Here is an 11037-nt window from a genome sequence, read left to right on the forward strand (position 1 = left end):
GGAAAAATATAAGGTATATTACCTAGAACAGTGCCTAGGACATATTAAGGCTCAATATTTTCACTATTATTATACCGCGGATTTTTCAGATGCCGTGCCAGGTAACGTGCAAGAGGCAGTGTGTATTTCTTTTAACCTGGCCCATGACTGCGCATGTGCGCCTCTAATCGCGCACTTAGTCGTTTTCCCACTTACGCGCAAGCTCCGCCCCCGAGGGCGTGCCCCTTAAAGCGCGGGCACCGGGTAAAGCGCGCTCTCGTTTGGGAGTGACGTAAACCAGGCCCACAGATGGGGGCGTTTGCTTCCGGGGCCAAGGGTTCTTCATTTCCGGGAGAAGCCCGTCTTGCCAATAGCGGGTTGTGTGGCGAGGGAGTTCGCTGCTGCTTTCTGGTCCGGTGGCTCGCTCCGGGAAAGCCAGGCATGAAGATCACGAGGCAGAAACACGCCAAGAAGCATCTTGGCTTCTTCCGCAACAATTTTGGGGTCCGCGAGCCGTACCAGATCCTGCTGGACGGCACCTTCTGTCAGGCGGCTTTGCGGGGCCGCATCCAGCTGCGGGAGCAGCTGCCCCGCTACCTCATGGGGGAGACTCAGCTGTGCACCACCAGGTGGGCTTGGCTGGTCCGGGTGGAGGCGCGGGGGCCCCGCGGGTGCGGTAGAGGGGAGGCCGCTGCTCGCAGGCATCCTTTGGGAGCCTTCGAGGGGCAAAGCGTGCCGCCCACGAGGAGTTGACAGTTCAGTGGGGCCGCTAAGGAGGGTGGGCGAGTATCTACCAAGTGGATAGACAGTATAAGGTCCGGCGAGTATTCATCTTATCCTGGAGGATAAGAACACGTGCTTTGCCGTTCGACCTGGTTTCCAGTATTGGGCCCGGTTCTACCAGCTTTGTGATTTCGGGCAAGTTACTTAACCTCTCTGAGCCTTGGATTACTCATTTGTAGAAAAAAGCTCGTAACTACTTACAAACTTGCTAGAAGTCGGACGAGGTATAGTATATGTAGAGCATTTATTGGTATCTCAGACCTATATCCTCTAAGTGATTGCTTGTTGTTTGCATAGTTTTTCCCAGTTTAAGAATTTTTCAAGCTTCACAACTGCCCCATGATGTAATATCTTCGATTCCCAGAAAGATAAGTCAGGACTCGATGTTTCAAGAACTTTGTGCAAGGTCATTTGTTTATTCAACTGTGTTTATTGAGCACCAGCCATACGCCGAGCACTGCTCTAGCCAGAGGATAACTTGGTGAACAGGATGATCTCCCAGCCTGTATGGCCAGCAAAGTGCATAAATCAACCTCTAATTGGTGTGTTTTGACCCCTAGTTTCCTCACTTCTTCAAAGTGTGGGAACACCTAAGATGGAATCTTGGGGGGTTGATTGGAGGAAGGATGGAATCAAGGAAGGTTCCACAGAGGAGATAACTTCTGAGCCCAGTCACGGTTCAGTTCTGAGGGGAAGGACATTTTTTGAGTGAAAGAAAAGGGAAGTGACTTGTAGGGACCTCTTGAACAAAGGAGTGGAGTGGAGTTGTGAAATGCCAGGGAAAGAGATTAGAGCACAGCGTATATTTGGGAAATAAGCTGGGAAGAAGATAAGTTGAGGCTGCATAATGAAGAACTACTATTCATAAACTTAGTTTTGTTTTGTTTTTTCCTTTGTAGAATATTTCCTTTAAAAAGTGAACAGAGAAGATTTAAATGACCCGTAATACCACACCAGTGACTTACCACTGTTAGCATGTGGTGTATCATCCAGTTCTTTACACACACACACACACACACACACATGAATGGGCTCTTACTCTGCATGTGATATTAATGGCCTGCATTTCTCACATAACACTACTCCATGAACAGCTTTCTATCTTCAGAACTTCATGTGGGTTTCATTCAAGCAGAGCCTCAAATGGGTCATAGATGCCCCCTAAGTTTTTTTTTTTTTTTTTTTAATCCTTCATGGGTTAGGTTTTTTTTTAAAGAGCTCCTGACTTGTTTATGTATTTATTTATTTATTTATTTTATTTTTTTGGCTGTGTTGGGTCTTCGTTTCTGTGCGAGGGCTTTCTCTAGTTGTGGCAAGCGGGGGCCACTCTTCATCGCGGTGCGCGGGCCTCTCACTATCGTGGCCTCTCTTGTTGCGGAGCACAGGCTCCAGACGCGCAGGCTCAGTAATTGTGGCTCACGGGCCTAGTTGCTCCGCGTCATGTGAGATCCTCCCAGACCAGGGCTCGAACCCGTGTCCCCTGCATTGGCAGGCAGATTCTCAACCACTGTGCCACCAGGGAAGCCCACCCCCTAAGTTTTGATCCCCATCTCCTTCAGAGCCACCAGACAAGTCCTCAGATGGTCTGTGCCCCAGAGTTGATTGCTTCTGGCTACAAGCCTTGTCCACTTACCCCTGTCTGCCATAGAAATACTAACATTTTTAATACAGGGCTGTAATATAAAGAAGGTTGAGAAGTACTGCATGAAATTATATTCTGCAGCATTTTTCCGCCTGGAGAATTTATTTTAACTTCTGGAATATTTCATACATACACAAAAATAGAATAGTATAACGAAATGTCTATCACCAAGTCTTTGCAATTATTGACATGGCCGTTCTTTTTTTTTTTTTTTGGCTCCCTCGGGTGGGTCTTAGTTGCGGCATGTGGGATCTTTCGATGCAGCGCGCAGGCTTCTCTCTAGTTGTGGCTCGTGGGCTTAGCTGCTCCGTGGCATGTGGGATCTTAGTTCCCTGACCAGGGATCGAACCTGCATCCCCTGCATTGTAAGTGATTCTTAACCACTGGACCGCCAGGGAAGTCCCGACATGGCCATTCTTATTCATTTAAGAATAAGTTACTGCTAGTTTATTTTAAAGCATATGTCAATTCTTGGTGTGTATCAAGAGATAAATGCTATCAGACCTGGTAAGTATCTTCTAGAAAAGATAACTGCAGCTATGTGAGGGGTAAGTTGGAGAAGCAAGAGAATGAAGACAGGCAAACCCGTTCTGTGGTTGTCTAGTCAAGAAATAATGGGAGCCTGAACCTAAGAGAGGAGAAGTGGGAACTTCCACAAGGAGACGTTACAGAGGTAGATACCAACAGCTGAGATAGGACTACCACTGATGGGGTAGGGGCAGGGGTAGGAGTGAGGAAGCAAAGGTTAAATAGGATTTCTGATTTCGAAACAGTATCTGAGAAGATAATAAATTCAAAAAGATAGCAAGTCCTGGAGAAGTCTGGAGGCAGGAAAGTAGTTTGATTTTAGACATCGTGAATTTGACGAAGAGCTGATGGCGGGCCATCCACAGGAAATATTCAATAAGTAGTTGGCAATTTAGGCCTGAAACTCAAAATGGAGTTCAAAATGGATGACTTTAGAAAGCAAAATCTCTTAAAAAAAGCAAAAACGAATGGTGTGATAAAGCCGGTGAGGCAAGGTAGAGTCAGGCAAGGGCTGGCTAGGGTTGAAGAAATCTTTGACTCAGTAGTTCTCATAATTTTTAAGTGGGACAGAGGAAGTACCTGGGGAGCTTATTAAGATGCTAATGTTTGACTCCACAAGAGGTTCAGATTTGGGGATGAGAAAGGAGCTAGAAATTAATATCACTGTGTCATTCCAATAGGGGTAGTTTATAGATGACACTTTGAAAAACATTGCCTGATATTAATATGAAAATGCAAAGTGAAAGAAAGTTGTGATTGTTTTTAAACACGCTGGTGACTTGAGAATGTTTACTTTTCTAAGCTGAAAAGATTCCGAAGGTGCACCGATTTGCACTTGAAGGAGAAGCCTGTAGCACTGTGGTTGGTGCAAAGCATCTATCGTCAAACTACTTAGATTCACATTTCAACTCTACCTCTTGTTAGTTGTTTGAATTTGGGCCTGTTATTTGAAATCTCTCAGAATGAGGTGTTGTAAATAAGGATAATTTTACAGTAAGCTGCCCTCATACTGTATAGCACAGGGAACTCTACCTTATGCACTGTGCTAACCTAAATGGGAGGGAAGTCCAGAAGGGAGGGGATATCTGTATGTGTGTGGCTGATTCCTTTTGTTGTGCAGTGGGAGCTAACACAACATTGTAAAGCAACCATACTCCAAGAAAAATTAATAAAAATAAATAGAATAAAAGTAGAAAAAAATAAATAAAGTAAGCTGCCCAACTTTGTAGGGCTGTTGTGAGATAAGCGAGAATTTATGTAAAGGCAGTTAGTATGCTGCCTGCACATCATAAATGCTCAGTACATGTTAACTTTTTATATTTTCCTTCTACTTCGTGTATGCATTTTTCGGGTCTTTTAATAGTGAAATGCTTAATGTATGGTTTGTAGCTTAAAAAGAAGAATTGAGTATTTTTTTTTATAATTTATGTGAACAACAGATATGCGTCTATTATAATTGTGAGCTGCTAATAACTTTTTTTTTTTCAGGTGTGTGTTAAAAGAGTTGGAAACATTGGGAAAGGACTTATATGGGGCAAAGCTGATTGCACAAAAATGCCAGGTTCGAAACTGTCCCCATTTCAAGAATTCAGTGAGTGGATCAGAATGTCTGCTTTCCATGGTTGAAGATGGGAATCCTCACCATTATTTTGTGGCAACACAGGTGATACCACTTTTAAGACCAGAGTCAATCTTAATCATTTCTATTTATACTCCATATGGAGCTATTTATCATTAGAAAAAATTAGGTGGAAGTGGTTTAAGTGTTTCAACTTTTTAAAATGCACACTTTCAAGTTAATTTGTAGTCAACAAAAGCAATTGTCATTTGAGAATTTGAGGAGAGAACCTTAAGCATAATGATTTTCTTCTAAATTACTGAAGTTTCCTTTTGTAAAATAAAAGTTATTGACAGATGTGATGATATGTTTTAGGGCTCTTGAAGGGAAGGTAAGTAGAGCAAAGATTTTACATTTTATGTTTATGCATGTTTTTTCACGTTCTCGTATTTCATATTATTTCTTGGAAAGTCGTGTTTCATATTGTTTGAGACTCTACCACCAGTATGGAACTGTTTCAGGCTTTTAAAGACTGGGAAGCAGGGGAGGAGAGACTCTCGGGGTCGATATTAATGAATAAGCTTGCATACATACAGATTTCCTTAAATTTGCTTGTAGGATTATAAAATTACACAATTAGAAGCAGAGCTGAGTCTAGAATCTGAGTCAGCTAATTCCTACTTTATTTCTAGTCTTTCAATCTCTGTGAGCATTCTTGACCCTTTCTGAAACATATCTCAGAGTAGAAATGAGGGACATCATCTAGTATATTTACCTTTGTATTAGTTTGTAATTCGAGGTCCTAGAAAATTTGTGGTCTTAGAATATTGATCAATATAAAATATTGATAAATCCAGTTCACATTGTTGCCACTTAACTGTGCTCAGTTTTTATGTTTTTCTTCCTTTCTTTTTTTTTTTAAAATATTTATTTATTATTTATTTATGGCTGTGTTGGGTCTTCGTTTCTGTGCGAGGGCCTTCTCTAGTTGTGGCAAGCGGGGGCCACTCTTCATCGCGGTGCGCAGGCCTCTCACTATCGCGGCCTCTCTTGTTGCGGAGCACGGGCTCCAGACACGCAGGCTCAGTAATTGTGGCTCGTGGGCCCAGCTGCTCCGCGGCATGTGGGATCCTCCCAGACCAGGGCTCGAATCCGTGTCCCCTGCATTGGCAGGCAGACTCTCAACCACTGCGCCACCAGGGAAGCCCTCTTCTTTTCTTTATCATGAAATATACTCCCATTAGTAAGACATACTGATTTGAAAAGTAAAACCTGTGATCTCTTTAATTTTCAGTATAGCCCTCTTTAAGTTCTTAGAATCTCTTTAAGGCATCTGATTTAATTGATATATTTGAACTAAATAATTCTATTTTTGTTTTTAATAGGATCAGAATTTGTCTATGAAAGTAAAGAAAAAGCCTGGAATTCCTCTCATGTTCATTATTCAGAACACTATAGTCTTGGACAAACCTTCTCCAAAAACAATTGCATTTGCTAAAGCAGTAGAGTCAGGTCAGCTTGTCTCAGGGCAAGAGAAACAAAGTATCAAGCAACTCAAAGAGGAACAGGGTTTAGTAAAAGACCCTGAACAGAGAAGAAAAAAAAAGCGCAGGAAAATAAGTGGCCCTAATCCTCTTAGCTGTTTGAAGAAAAAGAAAAAAACACAGGATACAAACTCATCTGCCTCTGAAAAGAAAAGAAAAAGAAAAAGAATCCGAAACAGATCTACCTCAAAAGTACTTTCTGAAAAGCAGAATGCAGGATAATGAGTCCTTTGAATACTTTTAAAGACATGCAAATATGAAAATGAATTTCTTTTTGAAACTGTGGAAGTACTTATGTTAAAAGACTAAACTTATTTTTGTAAATGAATATTGACCCACAAGCCTTTGTTTAAAATTATTTGTTAAAAAAAAAAAAAAAACCAGAGTGGATGGATTTAGGTGTGATCATGTTTACTTTTCTTAGAGAATTTGGAGGTTGTTTTTTAATGTAAACTGTTGTCCCTTTCTGTCTTACTGCTGTCCCCCACCCTCCAACATTATATGCAGATAGTTTAAAAAAAATCGTATAGTACCAAAACACTTGTGACAAAAAAGAGATAATCCCTTTTTCACATTCACAGAGGAAACTTTCTCTTTCAACTCATGTAGTGGTTGTAGAATTTACCTGTATATTTCCAAATAATATGAATCTGCTGCTACCTTTGGATCTGCCCGTTATTTATTGACTTCCTACTAGAAAGAGTAGAAATTTTGCTTACTTATTTTACTCCACCATTTTTCTAATATATTAATATTTCAATCTTTATACATCCCAAATTCAGTATTTTCATTTTGATGACTACAAACTCTGTTTACTACTAAACCAAGTAGCATGCTATGGTTGAATTTGGTTTTTATGTTACTTTTTTGTTATTCTAGAAGTTAATAATGGCCTCATTTTCTTCTAGCATCTGACTTGATCTTGCCATATTCTCCAGTAACTCTGGAAAGGATCTCATAATTTTCAATATAATATCGGGTCATTTCTTACCCCTGGAATACTTCTGGAGCCAGCCCTCTGTCCTCCAATGTGGAAAGGTTTTCTGCCAAGCATGTTGCTCAGCTATCACCCAGGCATTTCCTGTCCTTATCCAGAGAATCTACTTTGTCACTTCTGTAGCCTAGATTCTTCATTCTGCTCGTTCTTGATTTCCTCTTCTGCTGTGGTGGAGCGTAGAGTGTGTAGGAGGTACATTTTTTGAGGCTCAACCAGTGTGTCTAAACCTATATTTGTTGCACTGATAATCTAGCAAGATAAAGAATTCTTTGTTGAAAAATCATTTCTCTCAATTTTTCTTGAGAACTTCTTAATTTTTTATAAGATCCTAGGGGGGAAAAAACATCCCTTTACTTTTTTTGAGTTCTGGAAGATGATTTTCTTTTAGATGTAAATGTTATCTTAAATGGCAAAAATTCCAAAATAATACTCTTTCAGGTTGGCTTTAAATGTTACTTTAAAAATGTCTAAAGGGGGGCGCTTACCTGGTGGCACAGTGGTTAAGAATCCACCTGCCAATGTAGGGGACACAGGTTCGATCCCTGGTGAGGGAAGATCCCACATGCTGCGGAGCAACTAAGCCCATGCACCACAACTACTGAGCCTGCGCTCTAGAGCTCGTGAGCAACACCTGCTGAGCCCACGTGCCACAACTACTGAAGCCTGCTCGCCTAGAGCTCATGCTCCACAATAAGAGAAGCCACTGCAATGAGAAGCCCGCACACTGCAACGAAGAGTAGCCCCCCTCGCCGCAACTAGAGAAAGCCTGCACACAGCAACGAAGACCCAATGCAGCCAAAAATAAATAAAATAAAAATTTAAAAAAATGTCTAAAGGGTTAATTCAATTAGGAATTGAATAATCAAGCTTTTCTTTTTCGGCCCCCTCCCCAATTGTTTAATCATCCTTCAGGCCAAAATTAAAGTATTTTTGCACTGTAAGTTTGAAGTATAAAGTTGTCAGATTGATCAGTAGCTCCTGACTTTGAGCTGCCTGTGATACCTTCAAATAGTTGTTCTAATCTGTATCCTTAGAATATCATGATCATGTATGAAGTACTTCATGAATAAGTTCTTATTTAGGCTAAAATAAATAACTTTTCTTAAATATGAGAAAATTCAAATTTATTCCTATAGAAATGTCATTCTCAGTTGAATCAGAGGTGCTTTTTTGGTGGAAAGTGGAATTTTAGCTTTACACCAGGAGGACCACACAGGCTATATTACCTGTCAAGCCAGATGAGTGTTTTTTATTGTCATTTCATGATTCTGGTTTAAATTCTTAATGGTAGGAATACTTTTTTAAAAGGAAAGCAAAGGTACTGGAAAAAAGTGAATATAGTTCTGTAGTTCTTGTGAGGAGAAGTAACATTTGTCAATAATGACGAGTTAAGATTAGCAAATCAAATGTAGATGAAGTGATAAAGCAAATAAAATGTACACTGATGATACTTGTTTCAATATCCTCAAATGCACAAATTTTAGGTATTTTTAAACAAGGTTTATGTTTATTCAGTGCCATCTGATTGCCTATTATTAGAGTCCAAATGGGAGAGCTGGAAAAGTCAACTCACTTTTATAAAATAGTAATTTTTAAGTTAAAATATAAAAAATAAAATTCAAGGACTTTCCTGGTGGCGCAGTGGTTAAGAATGCAGGGGACATGGGCTTGAGCCCTGGTGCAGGAAGATCCCACATGCCACGGAGCAACTAGGCCTGTGCGCCACAACTACTAAGCCTGCGCTCTAGAGCCCGCAAGCCACAACTACTGAAGTCCGCACGAAGCCTTCCCCAAAGGGACCTGTGGCCTTTTTCTAGAGTGAATGTGCTTTGGGGAATAAAAATATCTAGAACTTTTGGAGATTACTACACCCTGACTCTGAATTGATGCTGACTGCTAGGGTTTCAAAATGCAACTGGTCCAACTTTCAAAATGGAGGTTTATGGTGGTCAGGTGATAAATTGAGTTACATGCCAAGTTTGAATCACAGTAGGTCCATGAGCCCACCCTGTGTTTTTTCTCCAGTTCCAGAATGTGTAACTTAAAGACATACTAGGCAACTGATTGTGTCCCTGTATTAGCGCTCTCATTTATGAACTAAGGGTCATTAGGGTATGAAGGGTCAAAGGGAAGCTATTGGAATTTCTCCCTGCCAGGATAGTAAACCAAAAGAATAAGACATCTTTGGAGGAATTGCAGGGATTACTACCATCACCAAATACTTGAATGATGCAGAAATGTTGAGTCTTATTTCATCTCCATTTAACACATCTATTTGGTCTGTGCAGAAGGCAGATGGATCTTGAAGCATGACTAGATTATTTTAATGTTAATCAGAGGGTAACTCATTTGCAGGACCTCTTCCAGGTGTAATATCTTTGCTGGAACAAATCAACACAGCTCCTGGCACCTCATGTGGAAAATCCTTTTTTTTTTTTTCTCCTTCAATTTTTAACAATTTGCTAGGACCACCACCAAAAATCAGTTTGCTTTTCCTTGACAGGGTCAATAGTATACCTTTACAGTCTTGTTTCATGCTAAGTCAGCTCATTTGCCTTCAGCCATAGTATAGTATGTGGAGATCATGAGCATCTTGATATTCCACACAATGTCACACTGACCCACTACAATGATGGGATTTCGCAGGTTGAATCTGATGAGCAGGAAGGTGCAAGTACTACAACCATGTTAGTCAAGTTAGGGATTTGGAAAGAATAGGATTGGAAGATTTGTGAGAAAGATGTCTGGTGAAGAAGTATATAGATGGATCTTTTAGAATGGGCACAAAGTATGAAGATAATTGTGTCCCATGTGAAAATCCATCAATAGGCATTCACTGCAGAGGAGGCTCTCAAAAATCAGGTGAACAGAATGGCACTTTCTATAGATGTCAGTTAGATGTCTTTTCCCGCCACTGAGTGCTTGTTCACTGGGCCCATGAAAAAAGTGGCTATGGTGACAGAATGGAGACTATGCATGGGCTTCAACAACATACCTGACCTAGTTATCACTACTGCTGAGAACAACACTGAGCCCACAGTATGGCACCATTCTGGTGGGGAGGGGAAAGGAACCCATCAGCCACCTGCTGGCAGGTTGATTACACTGGATCCTTTCCATCACGGAGGGAATAGAAATTTATCCTTAATGGAACAGAGCCTATTCTGTATATGAGTTTTCTTTTCTTTCCCATAATGCTTCTGTCAGTATCACTTAACAAAATGCCTGTTTGCCATCATGGTATTCTGCCAATACTGCTTCTAATCAAGGAATTTGTGGTATTAAATGGTCTTGCTATAATACATCATTATGTAAGTAATGCCAGTTTGGAGACAACACCTTGAAAGGATGGATATTCTTTTACAAGATGCAGTATAAACTTTAAACCAGAGGTCAATATATGGTGTGTCTCTTCCGTACCTAGAATACATGGGTCCAGGAATTAAAGGATAGAAATGGGAGGAGCTCCTCTCACTATTACATTTTGTTACCCACTCAGAGAATTTTTGCTTCCTCCCCACACAACTTTGAGCTCTGCTGGCTTGGAGGTCTTGTTTCTAAGGGTGAAATGCTCCTACCAAGGGTGCAACAATAATTCCATTCATTTGGAAGATGAGACTGCCACCAGGTCATTTGTGGGTTTTTTCTCATGCCTCTGAACCAACAGGCAAAGAAGAGAGTTACTCTACTGGCTGGGATAATTGATCCCAATTTCAAAGAGCAAATTGGATTCCTGCTACAGGATGAGAGTAGGGAGGACTATTTCTGGAACTGAGGAGAGTCTCTAAGATACCTCTTATTCTATATCTGATAGTAAATGTTAATTAAAAACTACTACAAACAAAGAGAGGCAGAACCACGGTGTATTCAAACACTTCAGGAATGAAGGTTTGTGTTGCCTCACCAATTAAAGAACAAATTGAGGTTCTGGCTGATGTCAAAAGAAACATGGAACACATAGTTGCAATAGCCAGCCTCCAAGATGGTGCCCCCAAATTCTCACCTC

At 40.8% G+C, this 11037-nt stretch overlaps 1 protein-coding gene across 1 annotated transcript; it reads left to right on the plus strand.

Moving 5' to 3' along the window:
- Positions 1-299: 299 nt before the first annotated feature.
- Positions 300-6437, plus strand: UTP23 (UTP23 small subunit processome component). The gene is made up of 3 exons (XM_082433237.1): positions 300-608; positions 4421-4595; positions 5876-6437. The coding sequence occupies exons 1-3, from the start codon at positions 421-423 to the stop codon at positions 6254-6256; spliced, it is 744 nt and encodes a 247-aa protein (XP_082289363.1). The 5' UTR covers positions 300-420; the 3' UTR covers positions 6257-6437.
- The last annotated feature ends 4600 nt before the right edge of the window (positions 6438-11037 follow it).

Source organism: Balaenoptera physalus (assembly GCF_965194825.1).
Source record: "Balaenoptera physalus genome assembly, chromosome: 17".
NCBI classification, from domain to species: Eukaryota; Metazoa; Chordata; class Mammalia; order Artiodactyla; family Balaenopteridae; genus Balaenoptera; species Balaenoptera physalus.

Excerpts from the sequence above, each read along its gene's own strand:
- UTP23 (XM_082433237.1), top strand. The coding sequence starts at position 421 with ATGAAGATCACGAGGCAGAAACACGCCAAGAAGCATCTTGGCTTCTTC. Across the intron at positions 609-4,420 it reads ACTCAGCTGTGCACCACCAG|GTGTGTGTTAAAAGAGTTGG; the intron begins GTGGGCTTGGCT and ends TTTTTTTTTCAG. Across the intron at positions 4,596-5,875 it reads ATTATTTTGTGGCAACACAG|GATCAGAATTTGTCTATGAA; the intron begins GTGATACCACTT and ends TGTTTTTAATAG.